The sequence below is a fragment of the Trachypithecus francoisi genome, unplaced genomic scaffold (genome assembly GCF_009764315.1).
Source record: "Trachypithecus francoisi isolate TF-2019V2 unplaced genomic scaffold, Tfra_2.0 Lachesis_group7, whole genome shotgun sequence".
In the NCBI taxonomy this organism is placed as follows: domain Eukaryota; kingdom Metazoa; phylum Chordata; class Mammalia; order Primates; family Cercopithecidae; genus Trachypithecus; species Trachypithecus francoisi.
Genome location: NW_022681472.1, coordinates 64365078 through 64389881, shown reverse-complemented (window position 1 = coordinate 64389881; position 24804 = coordinate 64365078). Strand labels below are relative to the sequence as shown.

At 36.0% G+C, this 24804-nt stretch overlaps 1 protein-coding gene across 2 annotated transcripts in view; it reads left to right on the top strand.

Moving 5' to 3' along the window:
• Nucleotides 1-624: 624 nt before the first annotated feature.
• EIF3E (eukaryotic translation initiation factor 3 subunit E) overlaps nt 625-24804 on the top strand; it is a 45111-nt gene continuing 20931 nt past the window's right edge. For both annotated transcript variants that reach the window (XM_033203527.1, XM_033203526.1), the window contains exons 1-7: nt 625-808; nt 5701-5815; nt 7651-7768; nt 11506-11548; nt 12605-12709; nt 18479-18604; nt 19266-19390. In XM_033203527.1, the coding sequence (XP_033059418.1) occupies nt 635-808; nt 5701-5815; nt 7651-7768; nt 11506-11548; nt 12605-12709; nt 18479-18604; nt 19266-19390 (806 nt within the window). In that variant the 5' untranslated portion in view covers nt 625-634. The remainder of the gene's footprint in view (nt 809-5700; nt 5816-7650; nt 7769-11505; nt 11549-12604; nt 12710-18478; nt 18605-19265; nt 19391-24804) is intronic.

Genomic DNA, 24804 nt, shown 5'->3' with positions numbered 1-24804 from the left:
TGGTCATTGTCTTTGCTGTACTTTCCAACAAGCATGTTTTTACCCTGGCTCTGGTTTTAATCACTTCCTTCTCTTACTACAACTTTCAGCTAACTTGTTACTCTATCAGACTTTTCTCTAATTTTCTTAATTCCCATCTGAGTTTTATCTAATCATCCTAATTAAATAGGTCCAACCCAACCATCTCCACCAAATTATGGCTCTTACTATATCTGAAAATCTTTTTCACTTATTTCTGTCTAAAAACCCACCCTCACTTTAACAATCGCTTACAAAATGATTAGCGTATGCCAAATGAAAAAGCCTAGATATTCCTCCCAGTATGCAACTTCCTGGAGATGAGGGCCCTTCTCATCTTTTCCTTTGCCGCATCCCAATGCAGTCACATTGCTTCAGCAATCAATTCTGAGGTTTCAATAGTTATTAACGGAATAGAATGCAAGCCACTGACTGGCAATCGAAGGCCAGCATTAGAAGGAGAATACTGACAAACCTACAATTAGATAGAAGGAACTGTTCCCGTCACTCGCACCCTAACGCAAAGGGCGTGGGACAACCCGCGCGCATGCGTCGTTGTCCTCTGCTCGCCAGGCTAAACCCCGCCCCTTTCCTTAGCCCAGTTTTACCGTGGCACATGCGCAGTACGGGATCTGTCTGTTCGTTTGTCGGCGCTACCAATAAAGTTTTAGTGAGCACAGACTCCCTTTTTTTTGGCAAGATGGCGGAGTATGACCTGACTACTCGCATCGCGCACTTTTTGGATCGGCATCTAGTCTTTCCGCTCCTTGAGTTTCTCTCTGTAAAAGAGGTGAGGGGGTCTTTGGGTGCGAGGAAGGCGTGCGGGCGGGTGAGTTGCTGAGCAAGGCCGAAAGGCGGTGTCTGTAGCCCTAGGCCTGACACGTGCGAGGCGGTCGCGAGTTTGGTTCTGGACGGACAGTAAGGATCTTGTGGTAGTTTAGCGTCTTCTCAGTTAAGAAGCACCGCGGTATTCGGCAGTGAGGAGGAGGGAGGTTACGGAGAGAGAAAAGACGTCTCCTTCACTAACTGAGGTGTCAGTGCCAGAGGGACGTTCGCATCAGTTCACCACCAGTGAAGGTGGTGATTCACTGGTTTCTCTAGAGAACGTTAGAGCTTCACAGGCCGGCTTCTAAAAGCAACCTGGAGTGTTGTTAAAGCTTTTGATTTTTCTTTTGGAAACGGTGAGAAGCCTGGGCTTGGCTATGGGTTTTTGTATGTCGAGTCGTTTGGAGTGATTCTCTTACACTTAAAATAAGTATCTAGCGCTTTAATTTCCATCAAGTTGTGAGTTCTTTGCGTTTTCTTGTCTTTGATAAGTAGGACTTTCTAGAACAGCATATTTCGTCAGATGGGGACGGCGCTCCCCTGCCCCCCCCCAAAAAAAATCCCCACAATCTTTAAATGTGTTTTCCAGTGTGTATATTGTACTGACTTAAGTGATTTGAATTGGTCGTTAATGTTCAATTATCTACTCAAGATATTGTGAATAAATGTGTAATTCTGGAACTTCATTTTAAAGCGTATGTCAGTCCTAAAAGTTTTATTGGACTTGAAAGTTTTGGCTAGAAGAGAATTGACATTAGTTATACCGTGAGTTTATTGGGAAATTGATGCATTTTGATAATGCAAAGTATTTTGCAATGATGAAGGAATTTTGGGCAGAAAAATAAGTGAATTCTGTTTCTGGAAGCAGACTACAATGTAAGTCTACTTAGGGAACTCTAGATTTGGGGAGTGGATTTTGTGTAGCAAAAGACAAAAAGCAATAAAACAAAAACGTCCCACAAAACCAGCCGCCAGGTGTTTGTGGCTCGTTAGACAGGTATAATCCTCATATTCCTATGCACCTTTTCTAAACATAGACAACTCTGAAGTTGTTGATGTTAGGTAACGGCTAAGATCATTTTCAGTAAATGTCCAAGAATGTCTTGTCATGTAAAACTTTCTCTTGAAAAGATATATTTTTGCTTTGATTCTTCTTTTTACACCTGTATTTTAGCCCTTGAGTAAAACATTCCCATCTGCATTGTTTTCTTTTCTGGAAAAGTGAGGACAGAAGATCTAGTAAAAGTGCCATATTTTGAAAGCCTTTTTAGCAGCTACTTGTAGAAGTACTTCTGAAATAGCTGAACTTTATATATTTTTGTGTTCTTTACAATTTCATTTTTTTAATGGCAGACAGAAGGAAAGGAGGAATATGTAAATGTAAATTAGATTTTCATAGGGCTAGATGAAAACTATGAACTGCGGGCAGTTGAGAATCAGTGGGAAAAACTGCCCAATACCCACCTCTTTGGAGAAAATATTGGTAAGATTACTGTAACATACCAAGAGGAAGACAGATGCTAGAGTATTTAATTACCAATTACTAAGTACATTTTATTCTTGGACAATACAGGGGTTAGGAATGCTGAACTTTTGCAGTCAAAAATCTGTTAGAACTTTTGACCCCCAAAACTTAATAATACCCCAATGTTGACAGGAAGGCTTACTGAGAACATGAACAGTCTTGTGTTGTATGTGTTATATACTGTATTCTTACAATAAAGTAAGCTAGAGAAAATGGTCTTAAATTATAAGGAAGAGAAAATACACTTACTTTTTAGTAAGTGGAAGTACATCATCATAAAGGTCTTTATTGTCTTCATATTGAGTAGGCTGAGGAGGAGGAAAAAGAGGGGTTAGTTTTGCTGTTTCAGGGGTAGCAGAGGTGGAAGAAGTAGAGGAAGTGGAAGGGAAGTCAGGAAACGCAAGCACACTTGGTGTAACTTTTATTGAAAAAAAGTGTATACGTGGACCTGTGTGGTTCAAACCCTTGTTGTTCGAGGGTTAATTGTATAGGGCTGTGTAACTGTGAGAAATCCAAGATAAAACCCAGACATCTCACCACTAAAAACTTATCTATCCTTTAGAGTTGAATATTTTTGATATAAGGTAAAAAGTAATAAATGTCCAAGAGGTACTGGTAGGGTGCTATCAAAATTGAGATTCTGTTATCTTCAGTAAGCAAAGAGTACTTTGAGGAGGTGAGGCTTTGAGTTTTGAAGGCTAGATGGTTAGGATAGAGTCAGTGATCCTGCTATGTGAGGATACAGCAGCCCCCCCACACCCCCTTAGCAGTTTCAGTTTCTGCAATTCCAGTTACGGTCCAAAAATACTAAATGGAAAATTCCAGAAATTAGCAATTCGTAAGTTTTACATTGTGCGCCCTTCTGAGTAGTAGGATGAAATCTGTCTCGCTCCCTTGCTTTAGACCGGGACATGAATCATCCTTTTGTCCAGTGTATCCACACTGTATATGCTAACTTAATTGTTATATTTTGTTATTGTTAATCTCTTGTGCGCAGTTTATAAATTAGACTTTATCGTAGGTATGCGTGTATAGGAAAAAAACAGTAAATATAGGATTGGGGCTATCTGCAATTTCAAGCATCCGCTGGGGGGTCTTGGAACATTTAGCTCGTGGATAAGGGGAGACTATTGTATTGCACCAAGAGAAAAACAATTTCATATATTTGTAGTACATTGGAGAATATAAGCCTCATGAGAGCAGAAGCTTCCTTGTGCTCTCAGCACGTAATATGGAGTCTGGCATAAAGGCTTTTTATGATTGTTTAATAAATGATTGAATGAATACGTATTTGTTTCTCACTCTTTATTTTCATGTGAAGCAGGCCAGATAGTGAAATATTTAGGACCCTGGGCTCTGAATTGGAACCTTCATGACTTTGTCATTTAATACCTCTGTACAGTCAACAGATTCTTTTATCCTCTTAACCTTTTCTCATGAAAAAATTGTGGAAATTTGATTCTGCTTTTTCATGTGAGTACTTATATAGTATTTTCAATTGTTGCTTCTTGATACAAAGTCTGAAGTATTTGCTTTCTGCTTATGAGGCAGAATTGAGAGGCAGATGTAGATTTCAGAACAAGTCAGTAACACCTGACGGTAGAGGAGCAGGGCTGTTGAATCTATTGTGGAGAGAGACGTGGCAAACTAAAAGTTATTAATAGAGTTGTGAGGAGAGGTTGCATGCTTGGAAAAGAATGTTTTTATTTAAGATTACGGTTTCTATAGCGCAAAGTGATGTGAAGGTTTTTTTGGTAAATTTTATCAGATACAACATTCATTCATAAAAGTACACAAATATAAATGTACTGGTCAATGATACAAATTTTTTTCAAAATGAGTAGTGAATACATTTATGTGACCACCACTCAGATTAATAAATAAAACATTACAGACATCTTTAAACCTTCCTCTTGACCCCTGTTAGTCACTACTCACACCCCCTAAAGGTAAGCTGTAGTCTGATGATTCATTTTGCCTGTTTTTAATTTTTACATAGGTGGAGTTAAGCATTTACCACCATGTACTGCTTTGTATGACTGCTTTCACTCAGCTTTGTTTGTGAGTCATCGTGTTTTTAGGATAGCAGAAGTAGTACATTGATTTTGCAGTGCCGAATGTTAGTGTCTTATGAGTATGCTGTGGTTTGTTTTCTCATTTTAACATTGATAGACTTGGCTATTACAAATAGTGCTCCTGTATACATTTTTGGAAGTGCACTTTGACTGTATGCACCCATTTGTTTTGGATGCCTCAAAACAGAATTGCTGGATCAAAAAGTATGTTTGGCTTTGGGAGATAAAAATCTTACAAAGTGGTTTTATTCCTGCCAGAAGAGTATATGTTCCAGTTAGTCTACATCCACAGCAACACTGGTACTGTCAGGATTTTTAAAATTTTTATTGTAATTTTTAATATGCGTTTACTTATGATTAATGAATTTGAGAACCTTTTCATGTGTTTTTTGGCCATTTCATTGTCTTCTTTTGTGAAGTGCCTATCTTTTAGCCATTTCATTTGCATGGTCTGTCTTGTCTTACTCATTTATAGGAGTTCTGCATGTAATTTGGAAGGTTCGGTTTCGCTCTTATGGCTAAATACCATTTGACCACCTTCATCTTTACTTCTTGCAGGCAGTGAAATACTGTGGCATTTGCCTGGATTTTTCTTTCCTTGCAAGGTTAAGTTCAGTACAGAAATCTCTTCTTTTGCTGAAGCATTTATGTCTCTGAATATTTTGTAGAATCTTTACATATTACTCAGTACACTTCATGTTGATGTGAGTTTGTATATGTATCTATTTGCTCCCTGTACTATAGATTAAATTATGTTTTTTGGACCCTTTGCAAAGCAAAAGCCTGTTCTGACATGGTTGACTTAAAAAATCGGTGCAGTTTTTGTTTCAGCAGTGTGGATGGAGAAGCATGTTAGAGTTTATTACTAATTACCTGGATATGAAGAGGTGACAGCTATTTCTGCTTTACAAAAAGATGGTGTGGATTTTGTTTATTTATCCACAGCCTTGCCTAGAAAAGATAAGAGATGGTTTGTAGGGACACATAAAAAATAAGATCATATAAATCAGAAGGAGGTTGGAATGTCCATAGTAATTCTCTTCATTTTAAAAATTTTAGGTAAGTAAAATACTTTTATATCTGTAGGTTGTTTGCTTGCCATATTGCTTGCCATTATTACAAGAGGGGGAAGTTAATAGTTTATCATATTTTATAAAGTATTTCTTGAAATATATTTCCAGGTAAATTAGTCTTAGTATTAATCAATTTATTTGGGGGACTTAAATATATTCATTAGAAAGTTATCTTCTTTTGCAGATATATAATGAAAAGGAATTATTACAAGGTAAATTGGACCTTCTTAGTGATACCAACATGGTAGACTTTGCTATGGATGTATACAAAAACCTTTATTCTGATGATATTCCTCATGGTAAGTTTTGTCATTAGAATTGAAGCTTGTCTTGTGACTTGAGGATGTGTGTATTAAAGTTTTATGATTTATAAGAGAGCTTTAGCCAAAAGACTTAATTATTATTTGAATGTTAATGTTCTTTGGGTGAGAGGTTATATAAAGGTTTCATGTCTTCTGAAGTGTATTGTTTTCTCCCTGTGAAAGATGTGGAACTACTTTAAAATATGGTCATCAGATACCTTCAGTTCATAGTATGTATCATCAAAGTTGTGCTTATGATTCACATTCCTTAGAATTATCTGCGAATGTTGCAGTTCTTGGGTTGCTACCTTTTTTAGTTACTGCATTGTGTGCCTTAGAGATTTTTTTTTTAATTTTAATTTTGAGGCATCTAGTGTAGACATTGTTCTCCAAATATGGTCCCCAGGACCACCGTCATCAGTTTACCTGGGAGAGCTTGTTAGAAATGCAGGTTTTTGGCCACACACCAGACTTACTTAATCAAAACTGTTAAGTGAGGCCTAGCACTCAAGTTGGAGAACTACTGTGATACAGTGTTTTCCAAACCCTTGCTTTCTGTGGTAACGTTACTTAAAAAAAAAAAGGGGGGGGGGAGGTTTTGGGAAATACTTCTGTGTCATTTCTTCAACGCACATGACATTTTTAAAGATTCCAAGAATTCTGGCAGTAGAGAAATACAGTATACTCTATTTAGATTGGCATTTCTCAAAATTTGATCATAAATCTTCTCCTGTGTTTGAGAAAGACTGCTCTAGAATATACTTTCTAATATGTAATGCAGAAATTATTACATTAAGCATAATCCACCTGTTTGACTTGTAGTTCCCTGCAACAACAGTAGCTCTTCTTTAGTTTGTCATATATAAACAAAAAGGAAACTGTTTCTTAGTTTTTTTTTTTTTTGAGACAGAGTCTCTCACCCTCAGACAGGTTGGAGTGCAGTGGCGTGATCTTGGCTCACTGCAGCCTCCACTTCCCAGGTTCAGGTGATTCTTCTGCCTCAGCCTCCTGTGTAGCTCGGACTACAGGCACGCGCCACCATGCCTGGCTAATTTTTGTATTTTTAGTAGAGACGGGGTTTCAGCATTTTGGCCAGGCTGCTCTCGAACTCCTGACCTCGTGATCAGCCCGCCTTGGCCTCCCAAGTTCCTGGGATTACAGGCATGGTGCCACCGCCCCCGGCCTATTTCTTAGTTTCTTAATGAAACATTAAGGTGTTACCAGAGTTGGTTATGTGCAAGTTTTCTCCACCTTTTCATACCCTTCCACGCTCCATGCCCAGCCCAAGTATAGTAAAAGGAACAATAGAATTTGGTTTGAGAGGTTATAGAGCTGGATTTATAGTTAAAAGAGATTATTTAATGGATTTAAATTCCATTCAACCTTGTGGATAGCCTGTAATAGTAATATGTATGCCCCTCTGAGTTTTTGTTCAAAAACTCCTGATAATATTCACCTAAGAAAATTAAATGGGAACAAATATAAAAACACTTGGAATGAAGTTTCTGCAATGGAGAATTAAATGATAGATAATTGGGTCCTACCCTTTTTTTCTTTCACCTCTGTCACCCGAAGGCTGTATATTCTCCAGTTTCCCTTAAGAGTAGGAAGAGGATTCTCTTTTCCTTTTTGTGGCTTTGTATTACTAGAAAAAAGAAATTAGGGATCGGGGGACATTTTCTGAGTGAGTAGCCCCTGGCATATGAATATATTGGGGATAAATAAATGTATGTATAGTTTAAATACTCTGAAAAATTTCCAGGCATTCTCATGATGAGTAGCACACTTTAACATGCCTTGACATTGTAGTACTCTTCTGCACTTTTAATTAGCTTTGAGAGAGAAAAGAACCACAGTGGTTGCACAACTGAAACAGCTTCAGGCAGAAACAGAACCAATTGTGAAGATGTTTGAAGATCCAGAAACTACGAGGCAAATGCAGTCAACCAGGTAAACTCTTCTTAATTTTGAATTCGAAAAATTCTCGTTTCTGGATTAATACAAATGTTAATTCAAACTTTATCCAGTATCCCATAGTAAAAGTTCATGGGTTTAAATGAGTACTTTATTCATTTTTAAATGTTCATTTATCCTTATTTTGTAGGGGCCAGTATAATTAATAAATGTTAATATTAATACTTTTTTTTTTTTAAACTTCTTTAGTACTTATCTGTACTGATTATGCTACAGAATTTCCATCTCCTATTTCCCCCTTCCTGGGGACATTTGGCAATGTCTGGAGATACTTTTGGCTGTCATAACTGGAGGGGTGCTATTGGCACCTAGTGAGTAGAGACCAGTTATGCTGTTAAGCATCCTACAGTGCATAGGACAGCACCCCTCCCGCTACTCCCCAACAAAGAATTACCTAATTCAAAATGTCCATTAAGAAACACTGTGCCACTGTGTGGTGGCTCACGCCTGTAATCTCAGCACTTGGGGAGGTGGAGGCAAGCGAATCGCTTGAGCCTCGGAGTTCGAGACCAGCCTGGGCAACATGGCGAAACCCTCTATCTACCAAAAAAATAAAAGCAACAAAAAATTAGCCAGACGTGATGGTGTACGCTTGTAGTCTCAGCTACTTGTTACTTGGGAGGCTGAGGTCAGAGGATGGCTTGAGCCCAGGAGGTAGAGGTTGCAATGAGTCAGTGTCATATCACTACATTCCAAAGTAGGTGATGTAATGAGACATCATCTCGGGAAAAAATAAAAAAGAAACCCTGTGCCTGAGCAATACCTAGCGCCTTAGAGCACAGGTGTATCTCGTTATAAGAGAAACCTGAGCTCACTTTATTACTGGCTACATTCTTTCATACCCTTCCACGCTCCATGCCCAGCCCAAGGAGGGTAGTTTTGAGCTGATAAGATTATTTTATTACTAACTTCCCTTTACCTGGAAATAGATTTACTGTTTCGTAAGCATGTTGCCTCACTCTGACTTAGTACATGTCACGGGTAGAAGTCGTTTGGGTTATTAGAAACATTAAAAATAAAATCTCTTACTAAAATTGGATATTGTCATTTGAGATAAATCCTAGCTACCAATGAATTCACTTGAGGAATTGCTGGATATTTTGCCGTGCTATACCTTTAATTTCTATGTGTTGAAACCAAATTTTTAGAGATTGGCTCTTAAGTTTTCCTTTGTGATTTGTGAAGATGTTACCAGATATTTTTAGAAAAGCAACAAATACACAATTACTGTGCCATACTATAGAATACTATACTATACTATACTATGACATATACTACACATAAATACAGTCAACTCTCTGTTCTGCATCTGTGGATTCAACCAACTACAGACTGAAAATGTTCAGGAGAAGAACCTAAAAAATAACAATACTGCAATAAAAAATACAAATAAAACTACAGTATAACAACAACTATATGATATTTACATTGCGTTAGGTATAAGTAATCTAGAGATGATTTAAAGTATATGGGAGGATGTGTATAGTTTACATGCAAATACTGTGCTATTTTACATAAGGGACTTAAGCACCTGCAGATTTTGGTATTTGAGGGAGCTGGTGAGTAGGGGGTAGGCGAGGTCTTGGAACTAATGCTCTGGGGATACCAAGGGATGACTATATGTGGGAAAACACGCACACAGAGATATATATATACACACATTACATGCATAGGTGGAGCTATATATTATACTAAACTACTTGTATGCTTTTAGAATAAGTAGTTTTAGATCTTCAGGTCACATGTAGGTGATTACAAAGGGACACCTGAAATAATCCAGTTGTTAGACTACAACAGAAAATTTTGAATGTTGTAGTTCAGTCACTCTAAGACTGGGAAGTTATGGGATCAAAGTTTGAATAAGGTGAATGTAGATATGTTCACCAGTTAGTAAAAGAGGATCCTTGTAGCTTAATAGGTACTGAATTTGAGATAAATGAAAGGATCATGTGTTAAAAACTTGTAATCTTATTATACCTACAAACTACCTATTTTCAATGTGAAAACCTTTTTCTGACAATTCCCCCTTTTTAAATTTCATTGAACATACAGTATCATACTTAACACTTTACTGGAAATAATCAGCCAGAGGACAGTAATTATATACGTGAGTGGTGTAAGTAGTGCAATACAAAGTTATTCACTGTGATCCACTGCAAGTGTTCAGTTTTTGTGGAAGTTCTTCTGTGTTGGAATTTCATGTACATTTCATACTCAGTATTATAATACACCTATGTTAATTTTTATGGGGACATATCTCGCCCCATTAAATCTTCAAGCAAAATTGTGCTCCCCAAGATACATTATGGCATATTTCTTCTCATGAGAAGGATAAGAAAATGTTTTCGTTTTGGAAAATGCAGTCAGGTGCAGTGGCTCACACCTGTAATCCCAGCACTTTGGGAGGCCAAGGTGGGCAGATCACTTGAGGTCAGGAGTTTGAGACCAGCCTGGCCAGCATGGTGAAACTTCATCTCTACTAAAAATACAAAAATTAGCTGGGCATGGTGGTATATGCTTGTAATCCCAGCTACTTGGGAGGCTGAGGCAGGAGGATTATATGAACCCGGGAAGCGGAGGTGGCAGTGAGCCGAGATCACGCCAGTGAACTCCACCCTGGGTGACAGAGTGAGACTCCGTCTCAAAAAACAATAACAACGAAAATGCTCATAAGGTGAGCAACTACCCTTATATCCCCGTCCCTTGATGTCTTTATTATCAGTTTGTCTTTTACCAGTCTGTCAGCATCTCAAGATAATGCAAAGCTAATTTAAGAAAAATTAAATATGGCACTTGGTTATACCTAATGATTATGTAGGGTATGTAGCATGGCTGTCATGTACATGAGTCATGATTTTTTAATTTTTATTAATTTTTTTGAGACAGTCTCACTCTGTTGCCCAGGCTGGAGTGCAGTGGCGCCATCTCTGTTCACTGCAACCTCCAGCTCGCAGGTTCAAGCAATTCTCCTGCCTCAGCCTCCCAAGTAGCTGGGATTACAGGCACCCGCCACCATGCCTGGCTAATTTTTGTATTTTTAGTAGAGATTGGGTCTCACCATGTTGGCCAGGCTGGTCTTAAACTCCTGATCTTAGGTGATCACCTGCCTCAGCCTCCCAAAGCCTTCCAAAATGCTGGGACTACAGGCATCAGCCACTGTGGCCAGCCAGGCATGATTTATTAATCTTGTAAATTTGTCAGAATCATCCTTTTGAAAAATATTAACAGATTGGAAGAGGGGACAAAATTTGTATATAGGATTAGTTTCTTGTAGTTTGTACATGGTGCATTTATATCAGTCTCTATAATTAGACTATATTATCTGTTAGAAATCTGATCACAGAGAGCAAAAACCATTCTCAATAGATTACCACTAAGTAGACTACTGACCTTACTAGAAATAGTCAGAATCTTCTGGTTTTATTACCTGACAGACTTCTAAAGGCCTTACCTTAGTTGTGGTGAAACAACACTAATTTTCAATTAGAACTAAAGACATCTGAAAGTGAATTTTAAAGTTTGTAGCTCTCCTTGTATACTTACTCTTTATATTCAAAACATGTAATGTCCTGCTTATTTTATTCTGGAAGTCTTATAACATTTACATATTTATTTAAGGTGACTTTGCATAGGTAATAATTTAGAAGTTGGATATGCTTATTTTGTTTTCTGTGGCCTTTAAAATACTGTAATTTTTGTTTTTTATTATTTAGGGATGGTAGGATGCTCTTTGACTACCTGGCAGACAAGCATGGTGTAAGTGTTTTAAAAATATTTTAAAGTTGTCATGTGTTAATAATGCTGACTAAAGACTGTTTTGTACAGATAGACTCATGACTTGGCCTAGGAATATAATTTCCAGATTAATTTATTAATTATAAAATCTGGTTCTATTTTTAAAACTTCAGTTTTTAAAAATTGTTGCTGATAGGAAAATTTGTGCTTACAGCTCACCTTTAGGTAACAGAAATTCTCAAAGCTTTTATTTATTCCAGAGTTGTAATATCTGGCAATAGTTGTTGGCATTTTATATTAGTGCCAACAGCAAGCTAAGTATTATATATTATAGGGCATAGGATGCCTTTTCTTATGGATTAACAAGTAAGGCAAACAGAATTAAATTTGAATTAGAAATGTTTTGAGCAATAGAATTAGGTAATACTTTGGCCGCCTTGTGGAACACAATAGCCTTTGAAGTTATCAAAGTCTTTGTAAGTCCCCAGATTCACAAATAAAGAAATGTTATAAGCTTTCCTAACCATCGCTCAATCTCATTTCCCTTGTGTTAACTCAAAGCATGAGGCTTTGCATATAATTCATTATTTAAGGGGTCCCCAACCCCCAGGTCATGGACCAGTACCAGGGGGCCACAGAGCAGGTGATTAGAAGGTGAGCAAGCATTACCATCTGAGCTCTGCATCCTGTCAGATCAGTGGAGGCATTAGATTTTCGTAGGAGCACGAACCCTATTGTGAACTGCGCAAGCAAGGGATCTAGGTTGCACGCTCCATATGAGAATTCAACTAATGCCCTGATGATCTGAGGTGGAACAGTTTCATCCTGAAACCACCTCCCCCAGCACAACCCCCGTTAGTTTACTTCTTTAAATAGCTCCAGAGGTCAGTTCTTTGAAAGTCTCCCAAAAGCTGCCGCCAAAAATAAATACCATAATCAGAGATAGATTTTAAAATATACATTAGAAGTTCGTGAATTAAACGTTCATAGTTTTGACCTCAAAGACTTATGAATTACAATGAGGTTTTAAAACTCTGAATTAAAGAAAACTTAATCTTTTTTTTTTTTTCTTTTTAGTTTAGGCAGGAGTATTTAGATACACTCTACAGATATGCAAAATTCCAGTACGAATGTGGGAATTACTCAGGAGCTGCAGAGTATCTTTATTTTTTTAGAGTGTTGGTAAGTATAGGTACCTGATTTTTTTTTTGTTGTCTTTTGTAGGATTCCCTTGGTTCTTCAAAATGTGTATATAGATTTGGGTCTGTTCATTAAGTTTTCAACAGTTACTTGCCAAAGAGAAAAAAGTAAAGAAAACCACTGGAAAACAGAAACCTTGTTTCAGGGCCTCAAAATTTGGAAGGTGATTTAACTTGTCCTTGAAATCCAAAAGTAGGAACAATTTTATGATTTTTAGCATTAACAGAATCATATCATGTAATGGATTTGTTATTACAATATTATATAGCACAGTGAGTAGCACATTGTAGGTACTTAATATTGTTGAGTAAATCCATTATTCCTGATTTAATACTTTATGATATGTATATTCCTTGAACTTGTTCTAAACAACTGTGGAATCATAAGGATATGTGAAATATTTTGTGCCTTAGTAGTAACTTTTCCAGTTACCTCTGCCTTCAGCTATTAAAATATAAAGATCAATGGTTTCTTCATTACGTGGGGTGTAGATGAGTTTAAATGGTACTATTAACCATGAAGTATCCTGTTACCTTGTATTTGACAGGCTTCTAGATTTAGTGCTTCTGTTAGAGAAGGAGAGTTGTGTGAAGCCAAATTAAAAATCAGGCCTTGGCCAGGTGCGGTGGCTCACGCCTGTAATCACAGCACTTTGGGAGGCTGAGGCGGGCTGATGACCTGAGGTCTGGAGTTCGAGACCAGCCTGGCCAACATGTTGAAACTCTGTCTGTATTAAAATACAAAAATTAGCTGGGTGTGATGGCACATGTCTGTAATCCCAGCTACTTGGAAGACTGAGGCAGGAGAATTGCTCGAACCGGGAGGTGGAGGTTGCAGTGAGCCGAGATGGTGCCACTGCACTCCAGCCTGGGTGACAACAAGACTCCATCTCAAAAAACATAAACGAAGTAAATAAAAATCAGGCCTTCAAGTTGATGTACTTCGTTCTCACTCTGTCTTCTGTTTAGGAAAGTGTATTAAGTGCCTTCTACAGTTATCAAAACATCCTTGTTTTAACTAGCCTCTCATTTGAGAAATTATAATTTGTTACTCACCTTGGACTAGTCAGTAGGTACTTAAAGTCTAAGATTTCTTTTTTCTTTTTTTTTTGAGACAGGATCTTGCTCTCACCCAAGTTAGAGTGCAGTGGTGCCATCATAGCTCACTGCAGCCTTGAACTCTTGTGTTCAAGAGATTCTCTTGCCTCCTGAGTAGCTAGGACTACAAGTGTGCATCACCACTCATGGGTAATTTTTAATTTTTTTTTTTCCAAAATGGAGTTTTGCTATTTTGCCCAGGCTGATCTCAAACTCTTGGCCTGAAGTGATCCTCCCTCCTCAGCCTTTCAATGCTTTGGGATTTACAGGCATGAGTCCCTGCACCCTGCCTGTCTAAGATTTTCTAGTTAATCCTAGAAGTTGGGAAAAGACCTTAAAACAGAGACCTTTTGTTTTCCAACCTTGGAAGAGTTTCTTTTTGCCTTTATTTTCTGTTACTTTTTTCTTCACTTTTAGCTCCACATGTCGCAAAATAAAGTCTCTTGGCTGGTGTCTGTGGTTATTTTCTAGGAAATTAAATTTTCATTTTGTGGGGAGGGAGAGATTAGTATTACTGATTCAGGTAATTTCGACACTTAAATTGCATAGACAACTTCACTTTTTGAAACTCCACCATCCTTTAAATAAAAAGATTTTCTGTTTATTTCCAACTTTGCTTAAGAAAAACAACTTTTTTTCTTGCTCCCATTTGTAGATGAATTCTTAATTTACAGATTAGCTGTGGTTCACTTGCAAGTGCATTGAAGGTAATCAGTGATGCTAAACTTGTAGTAACTTATCAAAAAATTCCATCAGTTTTACTTTGAATATTACGAGGGATTTAGGAGAGCAAAAGTTGATTACTTTGGAAATGTAAACAGCTTAAACCCGGATTGTAAACTCAGAAGCCTGGTATGATTACAGGTACATGAAAAGAGTTGGTTATTTATATCATTTGTTAATGCTGGGAGTGAATTTTGAGAATGAAGATTTAGTGTCATGTTAGAGTTCCAGCACAGTAAATTTATTGTTGCTGGTCAGTGAGTGAATGTGCCGTTTTGCTAAGACATGGAAACTTAAGGTAACTGCTGGAAATCCAGATATTGAAACTCTTCTAGCATATCAACCCTTGAAAGCGGGTTGGTATGAAGAGCCAACTGTAATGACATGGAGTTTAGCCAGAGTAGTACACATGAACCTTTTGAGGATTAAAAAACTTGCTACACTGCTACAAAAAGCTTTTATTCTAACACATATAACACATTCTAGTGTTAATAGTATCATTATATTTATGTAGTATGGTTTTATATTAGTCTGAAAATTTCTACAAGTGACAGGTTTGTACTTGTAGATTTGGTGAATTTTTGTGTTTACTTTTTAAAAATATGAAGATAAAAGTTAATTCCCTGTCTTTAAAAAATTGGGGGGTTAGTTTTAAACTTTTGCATTGCCCCTAACATATCTTGTGGTGGAACTCAAATGATACTTTGATTAAGTGATTGAATACGGTGATATAAACACTAAATTAATATGTTTTACATCAAGAACTGTCAACATAGAGTTACTGGAAATTCTGAGAAGTTACGTTCAATTCATTTTTAAATTTTTGTCCTGTCTTGTGCCACAAAACATTTGTGTTAGGTGAGAGTTTGTTGCTTCCTATTGGCATATTGGCAGGCTAACAGTGCCAAGCTTAAAAGAATAGATATCTTTTTCTTTTGATTTAGATAGCCACTACCATAAGATCTGTGTATTTGTTTGAGGTTTTGTTAATAGCAGATCTAAAAATCTTGTTTGGATTTGGGATGAAAAATGTCAGTGTTTTACTTTAATTATTTTTATTTTTTGCAGTCGCCTTTTTTTATTTCTAAATACTTTTCTGGTGGTTGATTATTTTAAATCTATGGTTAGGGAAACATAAGCTATGAAAGAACCATTGTAACTATGATCTGAGATTAGAATTTGACTCTCCAAATGACCTATTGTAGGTCAGTGTTGTATAAATTAAAGCTGTGTGACCCTAGAATCTGCCCTTTAAAAAAAAAAAAGAAAATGACTTGTGGATTTTAGAATACATTGAGGATTGTTCAGGTACACTGTTTGGTTGTGAAACTTCTTTGGTTGTGAAAAAGACTTGTGGATTTTAGAATACATTGAGGATTGTTCAGGTACACTCTATTCTTTGTGAAACTTCTGTTTGGCTGTGAAAATGACAAAACTGGTTTGGTGGGAATTTTTGAAAACGTTTGCTTTAAAAGTTATTAGCACTATTGATTATTTTATTAAAATTTTCCTTCATTGTGGCCTTTGCTCTGGCTCCATAATATATCCCATTCCCTTATTCAGCAGCTCTTTGAAATAAAAGTGATTTTAGTTCCTAGGACTATTTGTTATATTTTTGGAGCTATATCTTTCCCTCCCTCAGGATGTGAAATGTATTTCCTGGTTGTATATACCACTTCATTTAAAAATATTTTTCCTTGAGGCTTAAGACAGTATGAGTAATGATAATTTTTGGTGACTGAAAATTTCTCTCTGATGTACCCTGTTGTGATGTCACTGTAAGAATTGTGCATTTAATACTGATTTTCAAGCATAGTTTTTCGTATTTTAGCATCTGAAATCAGAAAGTGTCTTTACTGGGTTTTTCGTTTTGGAAACATAAAATAAAAATGTATGTTAAAATTGATAGCATCTTTGACTTGATGATATATTTTAATATTCAGATGTCCTTTATAAGAATTAAACATTTTATCCTTTGTAATTAGAACAATTATTTTATGGATTTTGATAAACCAGTTTTTAAATTTGCAATGAATTTTGAAACATTTGTGTACTTGTGTGGCTACCATTAAATCAGGATAAAGAATATTTCTGTCACCTCAGAAAGACCCTTTTTCTGATCATACTCCACCCATGGTCCTGGGCATCCACTGACCTGCTTTCTGTCCCTGTAGATTAGTTTTGCCTGTTCTAGAATTTTACGTATGTAAGTGGAATGATGTACTATGTATGTGTTAGGCTTATTTTTACCAGCAAGTTTTTGAGATTTATTCATGTTATCATGTGTATCAGAAGTTAGATTTTATTTATTGCTCAGTAGTATTTCATTCTGTGAATTTACCATGGTCTCTTTAATGTATTCATCTATTGATGAACATTTAGATTACTTTTAGTTTTTGTCTATTAAAAATAAAGGTGTTATGAATATACATGTACAAGTTGTATTGTGGATATACTTTGTGATAATAACTAGAACCAGGAGTGTCATGGATATATTTCAAAATGTGATTTACAAATCTAGTCCCTGTGTTATTTGCCTGCTCTTAAGAGTGTGCCAAATGTTATTTAGTACATTTGAAAGAAAGAATCTCAATATAGACTGAGTTTGTATTGTGGTCCCCAGTGTTTGGATTATATATCTGTAAATATGTATATAGATAAATGTAAATTTACATATGTAAATATATGTAAATCTGTATACATAGCTCTGCAATGATTTTCATCATGATTTTAATAACTCATATTTACCAAGTTCTTAATCTGTATCAGGTGATAATTGTAATCTCTGTATGTCTCATGTCACTTAAACTATGCAACTGAGGTGGGTTTTATCCCCATGTTGCAGTGAGGAAGCTAAAATACAAACTAGCTGTTAAGTGGTAGAGACAGAATTCTTGATCGGATTTCTGATCCTGCACATAGAATTTAACTTGTAATTATGGTATCTACTTGATATTTATACTATTATGTAAAAGTGCTTATATAAAAAATTAAAATTGAAATTTCATCTTGAGGTGTAGAAATGTTCCCCCTCTACTACCCTTACTTGTTTCTACTGCTTTAGCACATCTGACTGGTTCAGAGTCAGTTTACCTACTTCTACTGCTTTGTTTTGAGGGAATCCAGCTTTGCTCATTGTTGTTAGCCTGGTCATCATGAATGTTTTGAGTTTGTGACTGTTCTACCAGTGGATAGAAGAGGTAGGGATGGCCCTTAGTCCCTTCTTTTTTTGGGTTAAGACTGTGGTGTAAAATTTATAGGTTTCATGATTAGAAGTGTAATTTGGGGCAAGTTACACTCTATGTATTAGTTCACCTCTTGAAAATGGGAATAAAAAATAGAGGATTTTTGTTAGGATTACAGGAGAACACCAACTTGTATTGCTCAGTACATAATCCTTCAGTAACTATTAATTGTTAATCAGTGAGCCTGTTTTTTTTTTTTTTCCCCTGTCTCCCTCTCTCCATACTGACTTCATTTGTGTCATAATTTGGAAATATTTTTTGGTTCTGTACATAATTTCTCATTACATTGTAAATGAGACTCACGAGTCTTGATTTTCCACATCTTCATTCTAACGACAAATTACATGTGAATCTAACTTGGTTTCTGAAGTTTTAGGTGCCTGAAATTTGATTTGTTGTGTATAAATTATCTAAAGTGGGTTATAGTAAGATGATGCTGCAGTTTCCTAGTTACAAAAGTTATTTTTTATTTTCTTATCTAGACTGAATATTGAAGACCTGAGTATTTTTAGCAAAGATTTTTTGAAACAAACCAGTGTGATCCAATAAGGACTTAGATAACTACAGTTTTGTGTAGAGAGCTATAGGTCTTTTAGTAGGCTAGAGGGATACATGGGTATAGAACATACATTAAGTTTATTCTTCAAGAATATTCACAATATAATTAATTATGATTTCTTAAACAGGTTCCAGCAACAGATAGAAATGCTTTAAGTTCACTCTGGGGAAAGCTGGCCTCTGAAATCTTAATGCAGAATTGGGATGCAGCCATGGAAGACCTTACACGGTTAAAAGAGACCATAGATAATAATGTGAGTTTGACTTTTTCACAGTTATTCTCTGAAATATCTATGTATCCTTCACCCTTTCTGATGAGGAAAAACACTATGCATTTTGGGAATAAAAAAAAATTTCAAATTAGCTTTTGTTGACCTTACAAAAATCATAGTGGCTTAACTAGTTTGACTGTCCTTGAACGAAATTGTCAAACTTCTTTTGGCTCTTAGAGAAAAAAACATAGCCTTCATTTCTGTTACACAGTTACTGTGTCCTTTTTTTCTATGCCAGTCAAAATGACACTATGCTGTTAGTGCCAGCTATTATTGAAAGTCCTATGCAGAAGACAGTTTTCATCTACAATTATCTAATTAAACCACTTACTATGAAATGTTCAGTTTAATTCTTGCTTTTAAAATGTTTTCTGAAATGATTATAATTTATAACTTCTGTTAGAGTTTATAAATTAGAACGTCTTCAGTGGACATTACTGAATCTTTATAAACAGGGTAATAATTTGGAATATCGAGGATCATGCAGAGAGAAGGCATAGGGGATCAGACATTGATCATAATGACCCTCGTGCATGCCTTAGAAGGGGCTCATTTTTAATTACAGTTTTGAAGTTAGTGATGTTTGTCCTGCCTGTTTCTTATATATTAATATTTTTTGTGTGTACATTTTTAAATCCTTCAGTCTGTGAGTTCTCCACTTCAGTCTCTTCAACAGAGAACATGGCTCATTCACTGGTCTCTGTTTGTTTTCTTCAATCACCCCAAAGGTCGCGATAATATTATTGATCTCTTCCTTTATCAGCCACAGTAAGTTATTTCACTGTGTAATTTTGGCTCTGTTTAGATAAAATTATATGGAATTGTTTAAAATATACGTTTCTCTGTCATTTGAATTTGTTGTCACCTGTTTTTTTGTTTTTTGTTTTTTGTTTTTTTTCCTTCATGTAGTAGATGTGCTTGTTATTGAAAAGCATGCGACTCTTAAGTAAATTGTTTGACAAAGTGCACCCTGAGCCTTTTAAAGTGCTATTTAAAGTGTGGTCACTGGGCCAGCAGCATAGGCATCATGTAGAATCTCAGGACTCACCCTAGAACTAAATTAGAATTTGCATTTTAATAAGATCCCAGGTAACTCATGTAAACATCCAAGTTTTAGAAATAAGGCTCTAGGCCATACTACTTGAATATGTGCATCCTGCAAATCTTTTTATATCATCTTTGCTCTGTCAACCCGCTTTTGTTTAATCTTTTGGTAATGAGAAATTCACTGCTTATGAACTAGACCATTCTTTTGTTAGCTAGAAATTATTTGTAAACTTTACTCTTCCAGTGGAACTCAAATACCTTCTGCCCATTATTTCTTGTTTGTTTGGAATGACAGAAAACAAGACTGCTTCATGGAAACTCTTTAGATGTTTTAAGATAATTTTTTACTCCTCTCTGCTTCAGGCTAAATATCTCTAGTTTTATTAAGTAACATAGTTTTTCAGACCCTTTAGTATTTTGATTGCCTTTTTAGATAATTTCTATTCATATTCTTACAATCTAGATCTTCATAATTGAAATTTTATTCTAGGATTGTCATCTAAACTTTATAGATTACAGTGGCAATACTAGCTCCTATTACTTGTACATACGCTTTTACTAATATAGCCTAAGATTGCAATAGCAATTTTAGCAATCGCTTCATGGTATGAGTTATATTGTATTGACTGTATTATTGGGCAAATTTTGCAATACTTTTTTTTTTTTCCTCTGAAATAATGTCTGGCTCTGTTGCCCAGACTGGAGTATAGTGGCACTATCTCAGCTGACTGCAACCTCTACCTCCTGGGCTCAAGCCATTCTTCTGCGTCAGCCTCCCAAATAGGTGGGACTACAGGCACATGCCACCATGCCTGGCTAATCTTTCTCTATTTTGTAAAAACAGGGTTTTGCTGTGTTGCCCAGGCTGGTCTCAAACTCCGGAGCTCAACCAGTTCACCTGCCTCAGCCTCCCAAAGTGCTGAGATTGTAGGCATAAGCCACTGGGCCCAGCCCTACATTAACACTCTTAGTTCATATTGTTGTTATTTGTTCATCTAAATGAAGATTTTATAGTTTCATTACGTTTTGTCTTGTAGAAATGAAAGTGGCTTCATATAACAAATGAAATAATAAAAATTCTAAATCAAACGAAATACTATACACTTGGCTGATATCTTCCAAAATCTGAAATACCATATGTGGCATTATCAGATCGGTTAACTGAGGGAGGCATCCTAGGGGGTTTTGCTTTGTTTTTAAATGGTTCCATTAAAAGGATTCTGGGTCCTGATGAATATATTAGTCAGTATTAAAAAGTGTGTGCATATGGGAATATATCCTCACTCTGTGGGGCAAGAAAACCCCTATTTGAACATCCAGTAAAGCCTTCCTCCTTAAACATTCTAATTAGATATACACTGAAAAGCCACTGGATATTTGGAAGGAAGAGAAAAATTACATTAAAATTATATTTGGAGTATTTTTACCAGCCAATGGTTCTTAAACATTTTGCTCTTGGAACCCATTTACACTATTAAGAATTATTGAATGTAGTCTAGGTGCAGTGGCTCATGCCTGTAATTTCAGCACTTTGGAAGGCCGAGGCGGGTGGATCACCTGAGGTCAGGAGTTCGAGACCAGTCATGGTCATCATGGTGAAATCCCATCTCTACTGAAAGTACAAAAATTAGCCCCACGTGGTGGCGGGCACCTGTAATTCCAGCTACTGAGGAGCCTGAAGCAAAATTGCTTGAGCCTGGGAGGCATATGTTGCACTGAGCCTAGATCACGCCATTGCACCCCAGCCTGGACAACAAGAGCAAAGCTCTATCTCAAAAAAAAAAAAAAGAATTATTGAATGTAATTTTCTTTGCATTGGTTTTATCTCTTGGTATATACAGTAAGTCTTCAATATTGTCTCTATGTTCTTGGAAAATGCAACTGTAAGCAAAACAATGAATAATGAAATCATTTGTTTTTCTCATCAGCTTCATAATGAAAGAGTGTTATTTGGTTTTAAAGTTGCAGCTTCCAAGAACATACCGATTATGTTAACAAATAAAAAATTTTCTCATTAATGAATGGTAAATTGATTAGATTTAACACATAATAGAATTTTAACGAAAGTAACTTTAAAAACAAAATTATTGAGAAGAGTGACATTGCTTTACATTTTTGCAGACTTTCAGTTGCTGGGTTAATTGAAAACTGAGTTTTCATGCCTGCTTTCTTGCAGTCTGTTGTGATGTGTTTTACTGTAAGATGAAAAACCTAGCTTCACGCATGTAATTGGAAAAGAAAGATGTGTTTTACTAATAATATCCTTTTCCAATAATTGTGAATATTCTTTTTTGAAGATACAGTAAAACTCAATAAGAAGTACAGATACAATACAACTCAACAAAAAGTAGTTTTTAAAAGGTTGTTTGTAATGTAGAATCTGAAACCATGTCATTAAACTTTTTGGGATCCTAAGCTATACTGGTATTCTACTTGGAATGGATCTTTCACCCATGCATGATATTATAGTATCATTCATTGGTTGTTTGGGAAATACTTACTGGTCCAGTGAGTTATGCAGGTATTCCAGTGTGTTGACGTTATACAACACCAGAAAAACCACATTCATTAACATCACTATCAAACCCATAGAAATGGTTAAGTATTGGAAAACTTTCAAGCTCCCAGTGGCTGATACAAATTTTCCAAAATTCTAGTTTTTCTTGAAAGCTCTAATTTTTATCATTTGCTTTTCTTGAAGGACAGGCTCATTTCATTTTCTAGAAAATGTCTGCACCAAATTCCCAAGTCTGAATGTCTGAATAGCTTTGGTTTGTCTGCCATTCTTTCAAGTAAAAATAGCGTTCTGTTAGAAAAGCAGCTGGTTCATCTTGTTTCTCAGTTGCACAAGTGCTTTTCCTTAAGGACAACCAAGACAGTGAAGTGCATACACAGCAGAAGCACTTTATGAATACTTGCCATTTAGTCATACAGAAGACTGGAAAGATTAGTACTTAAGGGTTGAAATTTTTAAAAATTAATTTGTGCTACCTGATTCAAGGACATAGTTGAAACTTTTTGTGTGTTTTTTAAAACTGCAAAAATGTGGTGGTGAAAAATATAGGGATTACTAATATAGTTGGATGCCACTGCTTTGATTTACTCTAAAGTCCAAGAAGAGTTTGTTTATAGTTTAGTAATTTTTAGTAACTTAACTGAGTGATACAACCATCACAAGCCAGTTTTAAAACATTTTTATTGCCCCAGTAAGAACCATCATGCCTATGGAACTATTTTCTTTGAACAGAGACGGCCTGTGGAAAAGAAAACTACTCAGTAGTATGATGACTTTTAGTTGTTTACAAAAGTACTGTGTTTACTGTTTCACTTGCTATAGGGTCAGATTGCTGTCTTATTTTATGTCTTGTTAAGTCTTCTTATCTGATTTTGATTTTTGCTTGATTCTGACTTTTTTCCTAATGGAAGTATACCCAGTTGACTTGACAAATCTTTGTGTCATCCATTTTCCGGACTTCATATTCTTGAAATGGGAGAGCTACTTACTGTTGAGATTGTGTGTAATTTGCATTTGTATGTCTATAATCAGTATATGTTTTTCAGTTGTGTCTGTTAAAGATTTATGAAAAAAGTAGTTTTAATTTTTTACAGCACAGTAGGTGGTTGGTTGATTGCATGTTATACATAGATTGTAAATCGCATACCTTTTTTTTAAATTTAATTTTATTTTATTTTTGAGACAGAGTCTCCCTGTCGCCCAGGCTGAAGTGCAGTGGTACAATCTCTGCTCACTGTAAGCTCTTCCTCCCAGGTTCACGCCGTTCTTCTGCCTAAGCCTCCCGAGTTGCTGGGACTACAGGCGCCCGCCACCGCGGCCAACTAATTTTTTTTTTGTATTTTTAGTAGAGACAGGGTTTTTCACTATGTTAGCCAGGATGGTCTCGATCTCGTGACCTCATGATCCGCCCGCCTCGGCCTCCCAAAGTGCTGGGATTACAGGCGTGAGCCACTGCACTCGGCCATACTTTTTATTTTTAATATAAAAGTACTTTAGAGATCATGTATATGTTTGTCCTTAAAATTAAAGTTTAGATACCAGTGCAGGTTAAAGTCTCTTACGTCACATGTATTACCATTTCTGCCATAATTTATTCTGACTCTAAAATGGAGATGATTTACACATTTGAAAAGTGTTGAACTTTTAAATGTAACATAATATATAAGATAAAGTAGCAGGTGTAAGATAGAGCCATGTTCACAGGCTATCGGAGATGAGGATTTGCCACTAAATGTAGATGCTGTTAGGAAAAAGAATCCATTTGTAATACAATGCCCTGTTACTCTCCACTTGTAGAAACAAAGATGCAATATTTCGTTTTCTAAATAAAAATAATAAAAATTTTCTAAGAAATTTCAAGTTTTACTATTAACCAATCCACTATATGATGTGTAGAATTTGTACTGTCAGACTTTTCCTGCTGTTATTTTCCTTATATTTTCTAATTAGTTCCTAGTAAGAAAACTCTTTTTCATGCAAGTATTTTACCTGCTTTAGCTCACTCAAGATGACCTCTAGGGTCCTCATCTGGAAATCTTCTGAAGGTCTACTTAGTGTCCTACCTGTGTTTTTGTTTTTCTCTTTTTAAAGCCTCGCCTTCATGAAATGCACTTCCCTTTTTGTTCTTTCTTGTCCAAAGCCTATCTGTTTTTGAGGTCCAGCTCAGATTTACTTCCTTCGTGAAGTCATTTCAGTGTATTTTGTTTAGCTTGTACTTGATGTTTAATTACTTAAAGCTGTTAAAATAAACAAAACTTATAATAGCTTCATCTCCCCAACTTGTAAGCATACTTACAGACAGAGTTGTCATTTTTCTTGTTCTTGTAACATACAGTAGATACTTAAGTATTAAAATTTGGTAGTATATTTTTTGTTTTGATTATTAAATTTTCTGACTTCCAATTATGAAACACTGTAGGAAAACTCCCATAAAGCTGTACAGTTGGGGAAGAATTGTGCTAGAATGAAAAAATAAACTAAAACATTTTACTTACCGAGCTTGGAATATCACTTCACAACATAAATACTGAGTCTATTATTTAAAAGAAAAAAAAGGTCTAGTAAAATTTGATTTCAAAACTATGAGAAGTATAGCCTGCTATTACACAGCTTAAAATTC